The 21933-nt window shown below is 47.7% G+C and overlaps 1 protein-coding gene across 2 annotated transcripts in view; it reads left to right on the top strand.

The window, feature by feature from the left end:
* The window catches only part of LOC129823949 (chromodomain-helicase-DNA-binding protein 7-like), a 129133-nt gene that overhangs the window by 93840 nt on the left and 13360 nt on the right, over positions 1–21933 (top strand). For both annotated transcript variants that reach the window (XM_055883089.1, XM_055883090.1), the window contains exons 12-27: positions 1294–1537; positions 3611–3787; positions 4030–4272; positions 4403–4589; positions 5195–5405; positions 5674–5869; positions 6210–6377; positions 6621–6800; positions 7144–7254; positions 9975–10183; positions 12049–12248; positions 12750–12912; positions 13656–13745; positions 19486–19589; positions 20989–21118; positions 21382–21500. In XM_055883089.1, coding sequence (XP_055739064.1) covers positions 1294–1537; positions 3611–3787; positions 4030–4272; positions 4403–4589; positions 5195–5405; positions 5674–5869; positions 6210–6377; positions 6621–6800; positions 7144–7254; positions 9975–10183; positions 12049–12248; positions 12750–12912; positions 13656–13745; positions 19486–19589; positions 20989–21118; positions 21382–21500 — 2732 coding nt within the window. The remainder of the gene's footprint in view (positions 1–1293; positions 1538–3610; positions 3788–4029; positions 4273–4402; positions 4590–5194; positions 5406–5673; positions 5870–6209; positions 6378–6620; positions 6801–7143; positions 7255–9974; positions 10184–12048; positions 12249–12749; positions 12913–13655; positions 13746–19485; positions 19590–20988; positions 21119–21381; positions 21501–21933) is intronic.

Below are 21933 nucleotides of genomic sequence, written 5' to 3'. Positions count from 1 at the left end.
GATGGGGTCTAAAACCAGACTGAAGCATTTCGTATACATTGTTTTTCTTCAGGAAGGCAGTGAGTTGCTGCGCAACAGCTTTTTCTAAACATTTTGAGAGGAATGGAAGATTCGATATAGGCCGATAGTTTTTTATATTTTCTGGGTCAAGGTTTGGCTTTTTCAAGTGTCTTTATTACTGCCACTTTTAGTGAGTTTGTTACACATTCGGTGGATAGAGAGCCGTTTATTATGTTCAACATAGGAGGGCCAAGCACAGGAAGCAGCTCTTTCAGTAGTTTAGTTGGAATAGGGTCCAGTATGCAGCTTGAAGGTTTGGAGGCCATGATTATTTTCATCATTTTGTCAAGAGATAACTGTAAGGTTGCAAGATTGAATTGCCTGAGCTGACAAGGTAAAAATCTGTTTTTCTGCCCCTGAACGAGGCAGTTAACCCACCGTTCCTAGGCCGTCATTGAAAATAACAATGTGTTCTTAACTGACTTGCCTAGTTAAATAAGGATTAAAGAAAGGTGTAAAAAGAAAAAGAAAAAAATCGCTGTCCAAAAATACCGATTTCCGATTGTTTTGAAAACTTGAAATCGGCCCTAATTAATCGGCAATTCCGATTAATCGGTCGACCTCTAATCTACTGGTACTGTATATATTATGTAACTATTACATAGTATAATATACAATATCTACTGACTAAAGTCTGTCTTCATAACCCACAATTACTCAATAACAAGTAGTACCATATACGTTATGTGTTTATCCAACACACTTGCATAGATAATACTGAACCATGTCACCCAGCATGTGTAAATACAATCAACACATCCATGCCCCATATTGTGTCCTCCAACCCATGTGTTGCAGGGACATGTGTGTACCCAATCTGTGCTTTTCTCACACCAATCATTAATGTGTGATCTACCACTGCTGCACACAACACAGTATGATGCAATAGCCACACAGCCAACTTCTTAGTTTGAGTGTCATTGATCTGCCTTTACAGGGTTATCTAACTGTTCATTAGATTACTCACTCACGAATAGAGTGCACAGAGACTAAAGGACACACTATTGCCAATATAGTGCTCTATCTAGGTCTCTGGTCGTAGGTAGGGCACTACACTATGAATGGGGTGTCATTTGAGACACAGACTATCCCTGTTACATCTCATTCATTTGCACTGTTTTCTCTCCTTTCTGTCCTCCTAGGAGACCCATTCAGATTAGTCACTACTGCTAATACAGTGACTGGTGACTCATTGTTCCCCTTTCATCATGTTCTCTCTTTGTTCCCCTCCAGACGGAACTGCATCCTAGCAGATGAAATGGGCCTGGGCAAGACCATCCAGTCCATCACATTCCTCTATGAGATCTACTTGAAGGGGATCCACGGGCCCTTCCTGGTCATCGCCCCCCTCTCCACCATTCCAAACTGGGAGCGGGAGTTCCGCACGTGGACCGAGCTCAACGTGATCGTCTACCACGGCAGCCAGGCCAGCCGCAAGACCATCCAGGCCTACGAAATGAACTACCGCGACGTGCAGGTACGTCGTGACCGTACTGTAACCGTGACTATAACAGTACCATCCTCTACAGGCATGACCTAACGTAATAAGACCATTAAGGCCAGATGCACAAGTAACATGACCTTAATGCAACGATACTCTAGCTATGTAACACCGGCCTGCGAGGTGAACCCAACCACACCATAAACTTACCATTACATAACAAACCATAACCTCACAAGACTCAGGCCTAAGTGACAGACACTCAAGCCTTCCTAGCCACATGGATACAGTATTGTATGGTACAGTCGGTTCTTAACCCTAATCTAGGAATAATCCCACAAGAAGCACTTTAGACAGGCAGGTATTTAACAACATTAATCAGAGCTCCACACTGACCGTACCGACCAAATAAGGAGTGACTGAAATGTGACCATAACCCACTCCACTAACCATTTAAATGTGTAAACCTACTCCACTAACCATTTAAATGTGTAAACCTACTCCACCAACCATTTAAATGTGGAAACCTACTCCACCAGCCATTTAAATGTGGAAACCTACTCCACTAACCATTTAAATGTGGAAACCTACTCCACCAGCCATTTAAATGTGGAAACCTACTCCACTAGCCATTTAAATGTGGAAACCTACTCCACTAGCCATTTAAATGTGGAAACCTACTCCACTAGCCATTTAAATGTGGAAACCTACTCCACTAGCCATTTAAATGTGGAAACCTACTCCACTAGCCATTTAAATGTGGAAACCTACTCCACTAGCCATTTAAATGTGGAAACCTACTCCACCAACCATTTAAATGTGGAAACCTACTCCACCAACCATTTAAATGTGGAAACCTACTCCACTAGCCATTTAAATGTGTGGAAACCTACTCCACTAGCCATTTAAATGTGGGTAAACCTACTCCACTAACCATTTAAATGTGGAAACCTACTCCACCAACCATTTAACTGTGGAAACCTACTCCACCAACCATTTAAATGTGTAAACCTACTCCACTAACCATGTAAATGTGTAGACCTACCCCACTAGCCCATTATATGTGTAAACCTACTCCACTAGCCATTTAAATGTGTAAACCTACTCCACTAGCCATTTAAATGTGGAAACCTACTCCACTAGCCATTTAAATGTGGAAACCTACTCCACCAGCCATTTAAATGTGGAAACCTACTCCACCAACCATTTAAATGTGGAAACCTACTCCACCAACCATTTAAATGTGGAAACCTACTCCACCAACCATTTAAATGTGGAAACCTACTCCACCAACCATTTAAATGTGGAAACCTACTCCACCAACCATTTAAATGTGGAAACCTACTCCACCAACCATTTAAATGTGGAAACCTACTCCACCAACCATTTAAATGTGGAAACCTACTCCACCAGCCATTTAAATGTGGAAACTTACTCCACCAGCCATTTAAATGTGGAAACCTACTCCACCAGCCATTTAAATGTGGAAACTTACTCCACCAGCCATTTAAATGTGGAAACCTACTCCACTAACCATTTAAATGTGGAAACCTACTCCACCAACCATTTAAATGTGGAAACCTACTCCACCAACCATTTAAATGTGTGGAAACCTACTCCACCAACCATTTAAATGTGTGGAAACCTACTCCACCAACCATTTAAATGTGTGGAAACCTACTCCACTAGTCATTTAAATGTGTGGAAACCTACTCCACTAGCCATTTAAATGTGTGGAAACCTACTCCACTAGCCATTTAAATGTGTGGAAACCTACTCCACTAGCCATTTAAATGTGGGTAAACCTACTCCACTAACCATTTAAATGTGGAAACCTACTCCACCAACCATTTAACTGTGGAAACCTACTCCACCAGCCATTTAAATGTGGAAACCTACTCCACTAACCTCATACTTGAGAAAATATGTTTATTACATTATATGTTGAGTCCATTTTGATTCAGTAAATTGACCAAAGGTCAGATTTCCCTGACCAGGGTCCAGAGTTTTCCCGATTGAGTCAAGTAGGAAAAACTACTGGTTATACACCATGACGCTCTTCCCTGTGTTCTGACCTCGCTCTCCCTCTTCTCCTCCCTCCATCTTCAGGGTCGTGTGATAAAGGGAGCGTACAAATTCCATGCGGTCATCACCACATTTGAGATGATTCTTACAGACTGTCCGGAGCTGCGCAGCGTCCCATGGCGCTGTGTGGTCATCGACGAGGCTCACCGCCTCAAGAACAGGAACTGCAAACTGCTGGAGGGTCTCAAGATGATGGACATGGTGAGTTGACATGGAGAGATGTCTAGTTGTTCCATTTCTCCTGTTTTTTTGGAAGACTTGCCATTGAACCTGTTGGAAAATAAGCAATAGTTATTGATAAAATGCTCATATTTTATGGACATCAATGGGACGTTTCCCCCTTTGTCCTCTCCTATCACAGGAGTAATAAAAAAACATATATAATGACGTACTGGAAGGACCTAAGTATAGTAAAAACCACGTCTTCCTCTCCCTCTGTAAAGGAGCACAAGGTGCTGCTGACCGGGACGCCCCTGCAGAACACGGTGGAGGAGCTCTTCAGTCTGCTCAACTTCCTGGAACCGGAACGCTTCCCCTCGGAGAACACCTTCATGCAGGAGTTTGGAGACCTCAAGACTGAGGAGCAGGTCCAGAAGCTGCAGGCCATCCTGAAGCCCATGATGCTGCGACGTCTCAAGGAGGACGTGGAGAAGAACCTGGCTCCCAAGGAGGAGACCATCATTGAGGTGTTTGACTTTGTGTGTGTGCTCCTCATGGTCAAATGATGTCATTTCTCTCCACTGAGTTTACCTAACTGATGTCATTTCTCTCCACTGAGTTTACCTAACTGATTTTGTTCCCATCTCCTGTTCTCAGGTGGAGCTGACCAACATCCAGAAGAAGTACTACAGGGCCATCCTGGAGAAGAACTTCTCCTTTCTGTCTAAAGGAGGACCGGGAGGAGGAGGTGGCGCATGGGGAGGCGGAGGTGCACAGGTCCCCAACCTGCTCAACACCATGATGGAGCTGAGGAAGTGCTGCAACCACCCCTACCTCATCAATGGTACGGAACACGCACACGAAAGGCGTCCGCATGCTTCCCATCCGGAACAATTTATGCATATATTATGACAACATTTTGTGACGTTTTGGTCTTCGGCAAAGGTTTTTTCAGCTGTTCATGCACGCTACATTTTTTTCTCGAAGTCTACGTCCCTTCGTTGGTGATTGGTCTAAGATCTCCTCGACAAACAAGTTTAAATGAATGACAGTTTTCTTGAGTTATCTTAGATGAATTCTGACTATTTTGAGGTCGTTTATACTGGCTACGGCATCTCCAAGATGGACAAACGGTACTATTGCTGCTTTTTTTCTCTCACATTTTTCAAGCGAAGATCTTCTAAGGGAGTATGTGAACACATTCGTTCAGGTTTAGCTAAGTGCCAACTGAAGCATGCGGAAGGCTTAACACACACTAACATAGTCCTCACTCAGTCTTTTGGCTTAAAATGTTTATTTTGGATGCTCTGAGTGTTGATTTGTCTTGGGTGGGGCACAGGACGTGCCCTAACCTGTGTTAGTACTTGGGTTGGTTTGTGAACTTGCTGGGTTTAGTCTCACTGCTTTGAATGATTTTGATGCATGGCCGTTTGTTTTATGATGTTCTAGGTGCAGAGGAGAAGATCCTGGACGACTTCCGTGAGAACCACCATGCCGAGATGCCCCAATTCCACCTACAGGCCATGATCCAGGCAGCGGGCAAGCTGGTGCTGATCGACAAGCTGCTGCCCAAGCTGAAGGCCGGGGGACACAGGGTCCTCGTCTTCTCCCAGATGGTGCGCTGCCTGGACATCCTGGAGGACTACCTCATCCAGAAACGGTACAGATCTGATCTTTTACCCCTGAAGATTTGATTTGAAGTACCCCTTTTATGTTCTCTCCCAGATTTTCTCTTCCATTCCACTCTTACCTAACCCGGGGGACTGAAACTGGGGCCCTGTGTGCCAGATTCATACTATATATAAATGTAATGTATTTTACTAGTCATCTGTGCGAGCACGTCAATGACAAAGTCAGAAATGTGGGTTGTTTTTTATGATTGTGTTGAATGTTGATAAAGCTGACTATGACTGTCTCCATCCGACCAGGTACCCGTATGAGCGTATCGATGGCCGTGTGAGGGGTAACCTCCGGCAGGCTGCGATTGACCGCTTCTCTCGTCCGGACTCTGACCGCTTTGTCTTCCTGCTGTGTACCCGGGCTGGAGGCCTGGGCATCAACCTGACCGCTGCCGACACCTGCATCATCTTTGACTCGGATTGGAACCCCCAGAATGACTTACAGGTGAGTGGGCTGGGCTTGCAAATAGAGCGTTACCACTTTGTTAAGTACTCAAGTTGAAGATGCAATTTATGGAATACTGTGGTCACTACTACACAGGTAAATACAGTGCTACTTCAGTAAACTTTGAAAGAAGACAGTCCTGTTAAGATAGTCGAGACACATGTCAAAACGCAGTACACAGGTTCATAGAAACTCATAAAACAAGAAAAACAGGAAACAATGTTATCACACCACTGGTACACCATTACATGACTTTGTTGTCAGTTGGTCTATGCTTTACTCAATCTAAGCAAGTTTTTTTCTCCATATCTCTCGCTCTCTTTTCCTCTCCCTCGCTCAGGCGCAAGCCAGATGCCACAGGATTGGCCAGAGCAAGGCAGTGAAGATCTACAGGCTGATCACCAGGAACTCCTATGAGAGGGAGATGTTTGACAAGGCCAGCCTCAAGCTGGGCCTCGACAAGGCTGTGCTGCAGTCCATGAGTGGCCGAGAAAACGCAGCCAACGGGGTAAGACACACAAACACACGCACAGTTAATTAGTAAGACCAGGCTTGGGGACATGTTAGTATTGTTTTTTGACGTTCTGTGTGCGCCCCTGTTGAATACATCTCTAAAACAGATTGCTCACCTGCCTTTGTGAAGAGAGGTTCTTCTCAACCATACCTAATTGTCTTAATAAAGGTTGATATTAATATTGTTGATACGCTGAGCTCAGTAGTCTAAACCATCAAATGTGCTCCACCACCTCAGGTTCCACAGCTGTCTAAGAAGGAGGTGGAGGACCTCCTCCGTAAAGGAGCCTACGGAGCTCTGATGGACGAGGAGGACGAGGGCTCGAAGTTCTGCGAAGAGGACATTGACCAGATCCTCCTGAGACGAACCCAGACCATCACCATTGAGTCCGAGGGCAAGGGGTCCACCTTTGCCAAGGTAGCTTCAATACGCTGTCTCCCATGTGTTCTTAGCACCCTTTTTGTAGCGTGTTCCTCCATTTTAGTGGTCAGTAACATAGGAATTGAATTACTATAACAGATTTCCCATTCAAGTCAATCAGGTGTACTGATGGCTCATTCTAGTAATTCTATTTCTATGCTCATTACCAGTAGAGAGTCAGGCTCTTTCAGAATATTGCAGTGTCAGTGGGAGCTTGTTCCAGTGACCAACCCAGCTGCACTTATTTGAGATCAAAAGCGTAGTTGGAAAAGAAAGGCGGAGAAAATGCATTCACGAGATTCACCGTTGGGACCATTTCTTCTTTTACCCTTCTCCCCAGGCGAGTTTTGTGGCTGCTGGGAACAGGACGGACATTTCCCTGGAGGACCCGGACTTCTGGCAGAAGTGGGCCAAGAAGGCAGAGCTCGACATGGAAGCCATCAATGGACGAGTGAGCTTTGTGGGAAATGTAGTGTAACAGGGATGACCTAAGGGGCAAAGACTTGGCTTGGTCAGTATTTGTCTCCCAAGGAATGCAAAAAAAAAATGCTGAGGGTTGAACTGTAACTGGTAGTGTTATCTATCACGATACCAGCATTTTGACTTTGATACCAATACCAGGTTTAATATCACGATATTAGATACCATCAAGATACTCTATTCCAAAATGATACCAAGGCAAAAACAAGAAGGCTAATTAGCCAAAGTCACAGTGGCACTTGATCCAGACAGATAAACTTAGCTACTGCTCTGTTTAATCTTTGGGTATCTTTTGAGGTCAATATCATTACATTTGAATTTTTTTACGTCAATGTTTTTCAGAGACATCCATATATGCATTAATAAATCAATTATATACTCAGCAAAAAAAGAAACCTCCCTTTTCAGGACCCTGTCTTTCAAAGATAATTCTTAAAAATTCAAATAACTTCACAGATCTTCATTGTAAAGGGTTTAAGCACTGTTTCCCATGCTTGTTCAATGAACCATAAACAATTAATGAACATGCACCTGTAGAACGGTCGTTTAGACACTAACAGCTTACAGACGGTAGGTAATTAAGGTCACAGTTATGAAAACTTAGGACACTAAAGAGTGCTCAGACTGTCCGCAATAGGCTGAGAAAGGCTGGACTGTGGTCTTGTAGGCCTGTTGTAAGGCAGGTCCTCACCAGACATCACCGGCAACAACGTCGCCTATGGGCACAAACCCACCGTCGCTGGACCAGACAGGACTGACAAAAAGTGCTCTTCACTGACGAGTCGCAGTTTTGTCTCACCAGGGGTGATAGTTGGATTCGCATTTATCATCGAAGGAATGAACGTTACACCGAGGCCTGTACTCTGGAGCGGGATCGATTTGGAGGTGGAGGGTCTGTCATGGTCTGGGGCAGTGTGTCACAGCATCATCGGGATGAGCTTGTTGTCATTGCAGGCAATCTCAACGCTGTGCGTTAGGGAAGACATCCTCCTCCCTCATGTGGTACCCTTCCTGCAGGCTCATCCTGATATGACCCTCCAGCATGACAATATCACCAGCCATACTGCTCGTTCTGTGCGTGATTTCCTGCAAGACAGGAATGTCAGTGTTCTGCCATGGCCAGCGAAGAGCCCGGATTGAGCATGTCTGGGTCCTGTTAGGATCCCCCCCCCCCCAGAAATGTCCGGGAACTTGCAGGTGCCTTGGTGGAAGTGTGGGGTAACATCTCACAACAAGAACTGGCAAATCTGGTGCAGTCCATGAGCAGATGCACAGCATAACTTAATGCAGCTGGTGGCCACACCAGATACTGACTGTTACTTTTGATTTTGACCCCCCCCCCCCCTTTGTTCAGGGACACATTATTCCATTTGTTAGTCACAAGTTTGCTGATAATAAACGCAGTTGACAGTGAGAGGACGTTTCTTTTTTTTCTGAGTTTACAATCAATTTGAATTTTGTTTTTACCAATATAACTACAACCACATAATGGTGGTAATTTATTTAAATGGTTAATCTTGATTGAAAAACTGGGTAAATCAAGATGTAGCCGAGGCAAGGGTTTCCATTAGCCGGTAATAGCCGGCTTTTGTCTGATAAAATAAATCAATAGAAAAGCCGATAAATAATATTCATCCAATGCAACAAAAAAAACATCTAACTTAAATAGATTTTTGTATTAATCTAATTAGATTTCCGCACGGACATCGACTTTAGGGGGTTAACTGCCTTGCTAATGGGCAGAACGGCAGATTATTTCACCTTGTCGGCTCAGGATTTGAAACCAGCAACCTTTCAGTTACTGGCCCAACGCTCTTAACCAGCATTTCCCCTCCCTGTAGACGCCACATTACAATATCGGAGGTCAGTGGTATTCTCTCCCTCATACGCAAATCTAAAGCGTTAATTAATTTGTCTTATTACCCCAGGCTAGCCATGTGTGGAGCCCCAGTCATAACTGGGCTACGGCGAGCTAATTTAAAATGGTGGCCGTGGGAATCTCTTTATATTCTTTAATTACCCTGCGTTCCCCTCTTCAGTGGACCCAGAGGCATTAAGCAGCTTATGCTGCCTCCGGAGGGGAACAGAGACATCACTTAGTCAGTCTAAAGCAAGTCCTTTTCTCTCCTCTCCTCTACCCTACGTCGCTCCCTCTCCTCAAGGGCCCTGGGGTATAGCACTTAATCCAGCCGCATAAACAGACACGTCAGCTGTTTTTTTTATAGCTATATTGAGCATAGCAGGGAAACTATGCTAATGAGGTCAATAATAAAAAACAACATGCTACCCTTTTTTGAGCATTTTAACACTTGGGAGATGGAGGAGAGGAAAGTGTGATTAGGGTTTTTTGAGCATTTTAACACTTGGGAGATGGAGGAGAGGAAAGTGTGATTAGGGGTTTTTGAGCATTTTAATACTTGGGAGATGGAGGAGAGGAAAGTGTGATTAGGGGTTTTTTGAGCATTTTAACACTTGGGAGATGGAGGAGAGGAAAGTGTGATTAGGGGTTTTTGAGCATTTTAACACTTGGGAGATGGAGGAAAGTGTGATTAGGGGTTTTTGAGCATTTTAACACTTGGGAGATGGAGGAGAGGAAAGTGTGATTAGGGGTTTTTGAGCATTTTAACACTTGGGAGATGGAGGAGAGGAAAGTGTGATTAGGGGTTTTGACACATATTTTTTTTCTCCAAGAACACCCTTGTGATCGACACTCCGAGGGTGCGGAAGCAGACACGCCACTACAGCTCGATGAAGGAGGACGAATTGGCCGAGTTCTCCGAGCTGGAAAGTGACGGCGAGAACGAGAAGCCCTTGACCAAACCCAGGCGGCCCCAGGACCGAGCTCACGGGTACCCCCGCAGCGAATGCTTCAGGGTGGAGAAGAACCTGCTGGTTTATGGGTGAGTGGACATCTCTTTCAGAAAGGTTGACTGTTCTCTAAACCCTGGCCCTTTTGGAAGTGTAACTCTAGATACTAGGGGCGTGCCGAGAAGTCGGACAAAACGGGTATCGTAAAGGATATGAGCAAGAGTTTTTTTTTTTTGTAATTGTCTGTGATCTAAAACTTTTGTTTATGGGTGCCAACTTACATATTTCAATCAAGTGCGAAGTGCTACGTAGTCTAAACTCAACTGGCTAGTTTATCTGTTAGTAAATAGAAAGGCGGGCTGTACGCTGATCCTGCTGCTTTGATTGGAGCTGTATTTCTGTGTCCACTCGCTTGTTTAAAAATTTGACCCAATCACTTCTCTTTCGGTTTGATCATTTAGATTGCTGCTGCCTCCTGCTAGCCTAATACTATGATAGCAAGCTATCAATGTGCATAATATCTAACTAGTGGGGAGAGGGTAGGGAAAAGATCAACCGCTGATGCACATTCTGATCATCACTAGTATCATCCAATCCGACTGTCAATTTACGGATACGATCAAGAGTATGGGCAGGTTGGCACACCTCTACTACATACCCCTCGTAGACCTGAGCGAATTTAGTAGGTTTTTAATGATTTGGTTAACTATCCATTTTGCAGTCTTGACAGACTAGGCGATCGACTTGATTTTTCCATAGTGGTAAATTTGGTATGGAGACGTGCCCATTCCAATATCTACCGCTAGACTCCTGAGACTGCAGGGGATGTAAGAAATGTCAGACACTGCCACAAGCCTACCAGAGGGATATTACCATATCTACATCTTCTCGCTCAGGAAGTTTACCTGAGAGATGTCATATCCTGTCTGGTTTATCGGCTGCCAGGTCCTTGAAGTATGATGAGGTTGAGGATGTGTGCTTGCCTCAGTGGCTAAACACATGCTGCAGTGGTCTGGGGGGAAATAATGGTCACAGAGTGCTAATGCTTGTCCACTCACATGTATGGTCATTTAACATACACAGCAATCTGAGGCTCCGACACACATGGGACCATTAAACATGCCTGCGTACTTGCACACACACGAGCCCAGATCCATCTTGCATGCACTCCTAATATGACCCAACACCCGCACAGTGAACCAATCACACACACCCGCACAGTGAGCCAATCACACACATGCACAGTGACCCGACACACACACCCACACTATTAGTCACCGTGCCCGACTGCCTTCTACAGTGACAGATTACGGCTGGCTGCACGCACCAACCACGTCTGACCAGCGGTGGGGTTGTTTTTCACAATCCGACCGACTCGACTACTGTCTAGACCCCTGGGCTATAGGGCAAATTATAGAGCCATCACATCTGAGGACTCTTCCCCCTCAACTGATGCTGCTGCCGTTGATTCTCTCTCTATCCCCCTCACTAACCCAGGCCTAGTCTCCATCGACCCACAAACACACACAAAGTCAAATTGATTGTACTCAAATTTAGGTGTTGGTGGGTTGCATGCCAACTAGGGTTATCTCACCGTTGTGTAAAAGCATTTAGGGAGAGACGAGTCTTCGGTCGGTTGTCACTTGTTGGTGTTCTACTCTTGATCTCCCACAGTAGGGAGATGTGATGTCAGTTGAGTGTGCAGTCATGAACGAACTGTCACGGAATCAGATCGCGGTGTGACATTGCACCGTGGTTGAAGTTCAGAGAGTCAGACATAACACAGCCCCATCCACACCTACCCCCTCCTCTCTTCATTTACTGTAGTGGATGGGGAGGGATGTAACAATATGAAACCTCCCAGCCCGAGACTGTAAATGACAATCATCGGGATAAATGATAATACTTCAGACTAAATTCCCCTCTCTCTCTCATCCCTCTCTCTCCTCCCTGCTAGGTGGGGTCGCTGGGGAGACATCCTGTCCCGTGGGCGTTTCAAGCGGCCCCTGCAGGAGCAAGACGTGGAGACCATCTGCCGCGCCCTGCTGGCCTACTGCCTGCTGCACTACCGTGGCGACGAGAACATCAAGTGCTTCATCTGGGACCTCATCACGCCATCTGAGGACGGACAGAGCCGCACACTCACCAACCACTCCGGTATGTATCCCTACACACTCCTACCGCAGCACAACCATAGCTTAGCTACAACATAACAAACACACAATTTCCACTCAGTAACACCCTGATGAACTGCTCCCAATAACCACTTGTAGGAGTAGAGTGAATAAACATCCATTGAATTCCATAGGATTTTTCACAGTCCCACCACTTAAGTCCTTCCCTCACTCAAGCCCACCTCCCCACGACTCCTGACCTGACCTTACGCTAACATTGTGACGGTCTGGTTCCGATTCTGAACTTCCTTGACTTGTTTGACCTTAATCCTCATTGGTTTCACTCAGAAGCCAACGCTAAAAAACATGGACTCCAATTGGCCCAATTAGTTGCTATTGTTTTCAATTATAGTTTGCAAATAGCCGTTTCAAATTGTTTAAATAAATAATCAAGTCTTTGCTGATACTAGACTTGTCCAACCCATGTCTCTTGTTTAAAGAGATGACTTGTCTGCCCATTGTTATACTCCCCCCTCTCCTGTAGGTCTGTCTACTCCAGTACCGCGGGGTCGTAAGGGGAAGAAGGGGAAACCAGCCCCGCCTGCCCCCCCCCAGCTCCCCAGGGCAGAGTGGCTGGCCAGCTGTAACCCTGACCTGCTACTGCAGGAGGACAGCTACAAGAGACACCTCAAACACCACTGTAACAAGTAAGTCACAACTGACCTTTAACCCCAAATCCTGACCTCTAACCCCAACAATGTCGTTCAAGCGCCACAAGAACAAGTGAGCCTTTTGTCAGCCCTTTGACCTCGAACCTCAAACCAAACACAAAACGCCCAAGTTTCCACACATGGATAGGCCAAGGAGGTTTCATGGAGGTTTCATTTAGAACACAGTCCCCAGTAATCCTATTTCCCATGAGCTGCTAGTGACAGACACCAACACACGTTTCACTTCAGTCTTTTTAGTTCTAGGCAGTGTACTATTTACTCCTCCTCCTCCTTTCTTGGTCACAACTTTTCTCCTCTCCGCTCTTCTTCTTTCTACTCTGCTGTTGTTGGGGAGATTTTGCGACGGCCAGGTTTTGGGGGCCGAGGCTGGCGCCAGGCCAGGTGCCAGGCAGACCTGTTGGATGCGGGTGAAAGGCGGCACACACAGGGGTGATTATGTGGTGCCATCTGTCAGGCGCGGGGGCTGGTGCGCAGCGTGGCTAATCAGGCCTGGCAGCATGATGGATGGGCAGGGGTTCTTGCCAAAGAGCCACTACTGTCGCTCTACCCAGCTACTGCTGCTGGCAAACGTGCACGAACCAGAGTTAAACACTCACTCTTTCCTCCGTATCATTTTCTTTCTCCCTCCAATCTCTCTCTATATATATCCCCCCCCTTTCCTCTTTCTCTTTCCTCTCTCTCTCTCCTCCCCCTCTTTCCCCTCTCTCTCCCTCCCACAGAGTTCTACTGAGGGTCCGTATGCTCTACTATCTGCGACAGGAAGTCATCGGTGACCACGCCGACAGGATCCTAGAGGGAACAGACTCAAGGTTTGCATCCATGCTCCTCCATCTCTTCATCTCTCCCTCCAACACCGTGCCCCTGCCTGCTTGATCTTCCCTCTCTCCCTCTTCCATCCCCTCGTTCCGCCTCTCACCCAGATGTGCATGCATGTATAATGCAGAAACGTGTGCTCTGTATTGATGGCATCTGAGGCTCTTCGCTGAATACTACGCTGAATAAAATGCTGTTATTGTGTGTGCATGCATATGTGTGCCAGTTAGTGTGTAATCGCGCATATACACTATACATACAAAAGTATGTGGACACCCCTTCAAATTGTTTCAGCCACACCCATTGCTGACACATGTATAAAATTGAGCACACAGCCATGAGATCTCCATAGACAAACATTGGCATTAGAATGGCCTTACTGAAGAGCATAGTGACTTTCAACGTGGCACTGTCATAGGATGCCACCTTTCCAATAAGTAAGTTTGTAAAATTTCTCGACTGCTAGAGCTGCCCTGGTCAACTGTAAGTGTTGTTATTGTGAAGTTGAAACGTCTAGGAGCAACAACGGCTCAGATGTGAAGTTGGTAGGCCACAGAAGCTCACAGAACGGGACCGCTGAAGCGCGCAGCGCGTGAAAATATACTGTCCTCGATTGCAACACTCACTACCGAGTTCCAAACTGCCTCTGGAAGCAACGTCAGCACAAGAACTGTTCGTCAGGAGTTTCATGAAATGGTTTTCCATGGCTGAGCAAACACACACAAGCCTAAGATCACCATGACAACGCCAAGCGTCGGCTGGAGTGTTGTAAAGCGCGCCGCCATTGGACTGGAGCAGTAGAAACACGTTCTCTGAAGTGATTCACCATCTGGCTTCACCATCTGGCAGTCCGACAGACGAATCTGGGTTTGGTGGATGCCAGGAGAATGCTACCTGCCTGAATGCATAGTGCCAACTTTAAAGTTTGTTGGAGCAGGAATAATGGTCTGGAGCTGTTTTTCATGGTTTGGGCCCCTTAGTTCCAGTGAAGGGAAATCTTAATTCTACAGCATACAATGACATTCTAGACGATTCTGTGCTTCCAACTTTGTGGCAACAGTTTGGGGAAGGACCTTTCTTGTTTCAGCATGACAATGCCCTGATGCACAAAGCGAGGTCCATACAGAAATGGTTTGTCGAGATCGTGTGGAAGAACTTGACTGGCCGGCACAGAGCCCTGACCTCAACCCATCAAACATCTTTGGGATGAATTGCAATGCTGACTGCGAGCCAGGCCTAATCGCCCAACATCAGTGCCCGACCTCGCCAATGCTCTTGTGGCTGAATGGAAGCAAGTCCCCGCAGAAATATTCAAACATCTAGTGGAAAGTCTTCCCAGAAGAGTGGAGGCTGTTATAGCAGCAAAGGGGGCGACCAACTCCATATTAATGATTTTGGAATGAGATGTTCAATGAGCAGGTGTCCACATACCTTTGGTCATGTAGTGTGTATGTGCCAGCTAGTTAGTGACTAAGAGTGTGTGTGTGCGTGCGTCTGTGTACGCCTATAAATGTGCCAGTTGATGAAGGTGTGTGTGTGCATGTGCCAGCCAGCATGTCTGTATTGCGGGCATCAGGACAGTAGTCTGGTGGTGTGGACAGTCTGTTAGTGGTGATTGTGGTGGGGACAGTCTGGTAGTGGTGATTGTGGTGGGGACAGTAGTCTGGTAGTGGTGATGGTGTTGTGGACAGTAGTCTGGTAGGGGTGATGGTGTTGTGGACAGTAGTCTGGTAGGGGTGATGGTGTTGTGGACAGTAGTCTGGTAGGGGTGATGGTGTTGTGGACAGTAGTCTGGTAGGGGTGATGGTGTTGTGGACAGTAGTCTGGTAGGGGGGATGGTGTTGTGGACAGTAGTCTGGTAGTGGTGATGGTGTTGTGGACACTAGTCTGGTAGGGGTGATGGTGTTGTGGACATTAGTCTGGTAGGGGTGATGGTGGTGGGGGCAGTAGTCTGGTAGGGGTGATGGTGTTGTGGACAGTAGTCTGGTAGGGGTGATGGTGTTGTGGACAGTAGTCTGGTAGGGGTGATGGTGTTGTGGACAGTAGTCTGGTAGGGGTGATGGTGGTGTGGACAGTAGTCTGGTAGGGGTGATGGTGGTGTGGACAGTAGTCTGGTAGGGGTGATGGTGGTGTGGACAGTAGTCTGGTAGGGGTGATGGTGGTGTGGACAGTAGTCTGGTAGGGGTGATGGTGTTGTGGACAGTAGTCTGGTAGGGGTGATGGTGTTGTGGACAGTAGTCTGGTAGGGGTGATGGTGTTGTGGACAGTAGTCTGGTAGGGGTGATGGTGTTGTGGACAGTAGTCGGGTGGGGCTGATGGTGTTGTGGACAGTAGTCTGGTAGGGGTGATGGTGTTGTGGACAGTAGTCTGGTAGGGGTGATGGTGTTGTGGACAGTAGTCTGGTAGGGGTGATGGTGTTGTGGACAGTAGTCTGGTAGGGGTGATGGTGTTGTGGACAGTAGTCTGGTAGGGGTGATGGTGTTGTGGACAGTAGTCTGGTAGGGGTGATGGTGTTGTGGACAGTAGTCTGGTAGGGGTGATGGTGTTGTGGACAGTAGTCGGGTGGGGCTGATGGTGTTGTGGACAGTAGTCTGGTAGGGGTGATGGTGGTGGGGACAGTAGTCTGGTAGGGGTGATGGTGTTGTGGACAGTAGTCTGGTAGGGATGATGGTGTTGTGGACAGTAGTCTGGTAGGGGTGATGGTGTTGTGGACAGTAGTCGGGTGGGGCTGATGGTGTTGTGGACAGTAGTCTGGTAGGGGTGATGGTGGTGGGGACAGTAGTCTGGTGGGGCTGATGGTGTTGTGGACAGTAGCCTGGTAGGGGTGATGGTGTTGTGGACAGTAGTCTGGTAGGGGTGATGGTGTTGTGGACAGTAGTCTGGTAGGGGTGATGGTGTTGTGGACAGTAGTCTGGTAGGGGTGATGGTGTTGGGGACAGTAGTCTGGTAGGGGTGATGGTGATGGTGGTGGGGACAGTAGTCTGGTAGTGGTGATGGTGGTGGGGACAGTAGTCTGGTAGGGGTGATGGTGTTGTGGACAGTAGTCTGGTAGGGGTGATGGTGGTGGGGACAGTAGTCTGGTAGGGCTGATGGTGTTGTGGACAGTAGTCTGGTAGGGGTGATGGTGGTGGGGACAGTAGTCTGGTAGGGGTGATGGTGTTGGGGACAGTAGTCTGGTAGGGGTGATGGTGTTGGGGACAGTAGTCTGGTAGGGGTGATGGTGGTGGGGGCAGTAGTCTGGTAGGGGTGATGGTGGTGGGGACAGTAGTCTGGTAGGGGTGATGGTGGTGGGGACAGTAGTCTGGTAGGGGTGATGGTGTTGTGGACAGTAGTCTGGTAGGGGTGATGGTGTTGGGGACAGTAGTCTGGTAGGGCTGATGGTGATAGTAGTCTGGTAGGGGTGATGGTGATGTGGACAGTAGTCTGGTAGGGGTGATGGTGGTGGGGACAGTAGTCTGGTAGGGCTGATGGTGTTGTGGACAGTAGTCTGGTAGGGGTGATGGTGTTGTGGACAGTAGTCTGGTAGGGGTGATGGTGGTGGGGACAGTAGTCTGGTAGGGCTGATGGTGTTGTGGACAGTAGTCTGGTAGGGGTGATGGTGTTGTGGACAGTAGTCTGGTAGGGGTGATGGTGGTGGGGACAGTAGTCTGGTAGGGCTGATGGTGTTGTGGACAGTAGTCTGGTAGTGGTGATGGTGGTGGGGGCAGTAGTCTGGCAGTGGTGATGGTGGTGCTGGTGTTGTGGACAGTAGTCTGGTAGTGGTGCTGGTGTTGTGGACAGTAGTCTGGTAGGGGTGATGGTGTTGTGGACAGTAGTCTGGTAGTGCTGATGGTGTTGTGGACAGTAGTCTGGTAGTGGTGATTGTGGTGGGGACAGTAGTCTGGTAGGGGTGATGGTGTTGTGGACAGTAGTCTGGTAGTGCTGATGGTGTTGTGGACAGTAGTCTGGTAGGGGTGATGGTGTTGTGGACAGTAGACTGGTAGTGGTGATGGTGTTGTGGACAGTAGACTGGTAGTGGTGATGGTGTTGTGGACAGTAGTCTGGTAGTGGTGATGGTGTTGTGGACAGTAGTCTGGTAGTGGTGATGGTGTTGTGGACAGTAGTCTGGTAGTGGTGATGGTGTTGTGGACAGTAGTCTGGTAGGGGTGATGGTGTTGTGGACAGTAGTCTGGTAGGGGTGATGGTGGTGGGGACAGTAGTCTGGTAGGGGTGATGGTGTTGGGGACAGTAGTCTGGTAGGGGTGATGGTGTTGGGGACAGTAGTCTGGTAGGGCTGATGGTGTTGTGGACAGTAGTCTGGTAGGGGTGATGGTGTTGTGGACAGTAGTCTGGTAGGGGTGATGGTGATGTGGACAGTAGTCTGGTAGTGGTGATGGTGGTGGGGACAGTAGTCTGGTAGGGCTGATGGTGTTGTGGACAGTAGTCTGGTAGTGGTGATGGTGTTGTGGACAGTAGTCTGGTAGTGGTGATGGTGGTGGGGACAGTAGTCTGGTAGGGCTGATGGTGTTGTGGACAGTAGTCTGGTAGGGGTGATGGTGTTGTGGACAGTAGTCTGGTAGGGGTGATGGTGTTGTGGACAGTAGTCTGGTAGTGGTGATGGTGTTGTGGACAGTAGTTTGGTAGGGCTGATGGTGTTGTGGACAGTAGTCTGGTAGGGGTGATGGTGTTGTGGACAGTAGTCTGGTAGGGCTGATGGTGTTGTGGACAGTAGTCTGGTAGGGGTGATGGTGTTGTGGACAGTAGTCTGGTAGTGGTGATGGTGTTGTGGACAGTAGTCTGGTAGGGGTGATGGTGTTGTGGACAGTAGTCTGGTAGTGGTGATGGTGTTGTGGACAGTAGTCTGGTAGGGGTGATGGTGTTGTGGACAGTAGTCTGGTAGGGCTGATGGTGTTGTGGACAGTAGTCTGGTGGGGGTGATGGTGTTGTGGACAGTAGTCTGGTAGGGGTGATGGTGGTGGGGACAGTAGTCTGGTGGGGGTGATGGTGTTGTGGACAGTAGTCTGGTAGGGGTGATGGTGGTGGGGACAGTAGTCTGGTAGTGGTGCTGGTGTTGTGGACAGTAGTCTGGTAGGGGTGATGGTGTTGTGGACAGTAGTCTGGTAGGGGTGATGGTGTTGTGGACAGTAGTCAGGTGGGGCTGATGGTGTTGTGGACAGTAGTCTGGTAGGGGTGATGGTGGTGGGGACAGTAGTCTGGTGGGGCTGATGGTGTTGTGGACAGTAGTCTGGTAGGGGTGATGGTGGTGGGGACAGTAGTCTGGTAGGGGTGATGGTGTTGTGGACAGTAGTCTGGTAGGGGTGATGGTGTTGTGGACAGTAGTCTGGTAGGGGTGATGGTGGTGGGGACAGTAGTCTGGTAGGGGTGATGGTGTTGTGGACAGTAGTCTGGTAGGGGTGATGGTGTTAGGCCTCTTCTGCCTATGTCTCCTTCCAGATGGGTCTACTTCCCAAATGGCACCCTTTTCCATATATAGTGCACTACTTTTGGCTCTGGTCATAGCACAATATTGTGAATAGGGTGCCATTTGGCCTCTGTCGAGATGTTCCAGAATTGTCTAATGACCATAATTCTTCCCAGACCCCTGGAAATGGGGCCCATTAGACACACATCAGATTAAATGATTGCGTGTTGATTTTAGACCCTTTTAATCCGTTTTCCTCTCCGCTTGTCTCTCCGCTTGTCTCTCCGCCTGTCTCTCCGCCTGTCTCTCTCTCTCTCCTTGGTTTGGGCCCACAGTGAAATGGATATCTGGATCCCGCAGCCTTTCCACGCCGAGGTGCCCGCCGATTGGTGGGACAGCAAGGCAGACAAATCGCTGCTCATCGGTGTCTTCAAACACGGTAAAGCCCAACCCCTCCGCTTCTCACACACACATACACAAACACATCCCTGGCTTCTTCAGCTTGATTGGTGTTCCCTTAGCGACCGCGGAGCACAGCTGGCTCAGTGAGACATCAGGTGATTGATTGGTGGCCATGTCCAGCCCCCCGAGAAGAGGCTGTCGGTGTTGTGGACGTGTTCTACTTCATGGTTAGACAGTGTTCTGTCCACCACAGTTGGTTGAAGCACTTCTGTTTAATCTCTTCTAGCTATGAGCTAGCTGGTTTACATTGGACCGTTTGAATTGTATTACAGTGCCAAACAAGATAGAAGCTGTAATGATTTAAAAGTGGTAATTATATTGATGGTGATTAATATTAATTTGGGATAATTGTCATTATTCTCTGTAATTGCCACCCTGTGCCTCAGCCCTGACGAGCACACACACACACACAGACACGGGCGCTGTCTCAAACACACATGGATACAATACAGCTAGCCTATAGTTAATCATAATCCTCATTCACTTGGGAGGCCTGGGGAGGATGCTGCTCTCTGCCTCACACACAACGTACACACACACTGTCTCACACAACACTCACGCACACTCTCCAGGACTGCAAGAGGGAAGAGTGATGGCCTATAAACCCCCTCATGATTAGCGCTTGGCTCGGGGCGCAGCGGCGGTTAGGAACAATGTGTCACCGCATAAATCCTAATTGAAATGTGATGTTCTGCCGGGGGCTTTGGGGAGGGGGAGGGGGGGGCTGATGGTCTGGTCTGCTCACTGTCACGGTTGTCCAGCCTGTGCCTCCCTCCTCCCTCCCTCCTCCCACCCGCCGTGCTTAGTAGGATCTGCAGGCTCTTATCTGTTTTGCTTGGACGACTTCAACGGGCATCTCTCTCGTTCGCTGGCACACTTGGGCAAAGCTGCACACACACTTAGACACAGATTTTCTTCCCCACACACCCACTGACACAACCAGTCAGACACACACTCCAACAGGCGCTGCCCTCTGTCTGCATCTGGGCCCTGGGGTCATGCTTTCTGTTTTTCTCTCCTCTTCAGCTGCGTTTGATACGGTGGCAGTTGGGTTTTATTCTGATTGTGAACTTCATAATGGTTTAGTTTTATCTCTGTATGCAAGTGGATCCTTCTGGCGTTGTATTGCATTTCGTTATCTTTTATGATTGATGCTACGGTGTCTTTCATGATTGACGGCTTGTCATTCAAACTGGACTTAGTTCTAGGCCTTGTTCCTGTGCATGTAGGTTCCCAGTCATAATAATTCAATAATCTCTTACCCACTCCCTCTCTCCTCCTCCCCCGATGTGAAAAGTAGAACTCAGTAATTCAATCACTGTCATACCCATTTTCTCTCATTCTCTTCCTGTCTGTCTTCCTGTCTGTCTATCCAGGCTATGAGAAGTATAACTCGATGCGTGCCGACCCTGCGCTGTGGTTCTTGGAGCGGGTGGGCATGCCCGACGCCAAGGCCATCGCCGCAGAGCAGAGGGGGGCGGACATGATGGCAGATGGTCCGGAGGGGTAAGACACTAGCCAATATTCACCACCACCACTTTTTTCCTCCTCCTCTTCTTTTCCACCTCCTGTCTCTCTCCATTTGTTAATCTTTTCTCTCTCACCACCTTTTTTTCTTTTCATTCCAACTTCCCTTCTCCCTCATCTTTCCATTATCTTTCCCGTGTTCCCCTCTTTTCCCTGCTCCTTTGTTTCATTCTGTTTTTAATTTGAAGAGTAATTTCTCCCTCTTCTTTCTTTCTTTCATCCCCGTTTTCTTGTGTGTACAGAGAGGATGAAGACCCAGAGTACAAGCCTCTCCGCATGACCTTTAAAGATGAGATGGAGGACTTCGCGAACTCACCCCTGGATGACAAAGAGGAGACTGTCGACGTTGAGAGTGGTGAATGTAAGTGAATGACTGGCCTGTCTAGCTTTGTCATACAGTGGGGCAAAAAAGTATTTAGTCAGCCGCCAATTGTGCTGACTAAATAACAAAAGTTTCTCAATACTTTGTTATATACCCTTTGTTGGCAATGACAGAGGTCAAACGTTTTCTGTAAGTCTTCACAAGGTTTTCACACACTGTTGCTGGTATTTTGGCCCATTCCTCCATGCAGATCTCCTCTAGAGCAGTGATCTTTTGGGGCTGTTGCTGGGCAACATGGACTTTCAACTCCCTCCAAAGATTTTCTATGGGGTTGAGATCTGGAGACTGGCTAGGCCACTCCAGGACCTTGAAATGCTTCTTACGAAGCCACTCCTTCGTTGCCTGGGCGGTGTGTTTGGGATCATTGTCATGCTGAAAGACCCCGCCACGTTTCATCTTCAATGCCCTTGCT

The sequence above is a fragment of the Salvelinus fontinalis genome, chromosome 26 (assembly GCF_029448725.1).
Source record: "Salvelinus fontinalis isolate EN_2023a chromosome 26, ASM2944872v1, whole genome shotgun sequence".
NCBI lineage: Eukaryota > Metazoa > Chordata > Actinopteri > Salmoniformes > Salmonidae > Salvelinus > Salvelinus fontinalis.
This window is presented reverse-complemented; position numbering and strand designations above follow the sequence as displayed.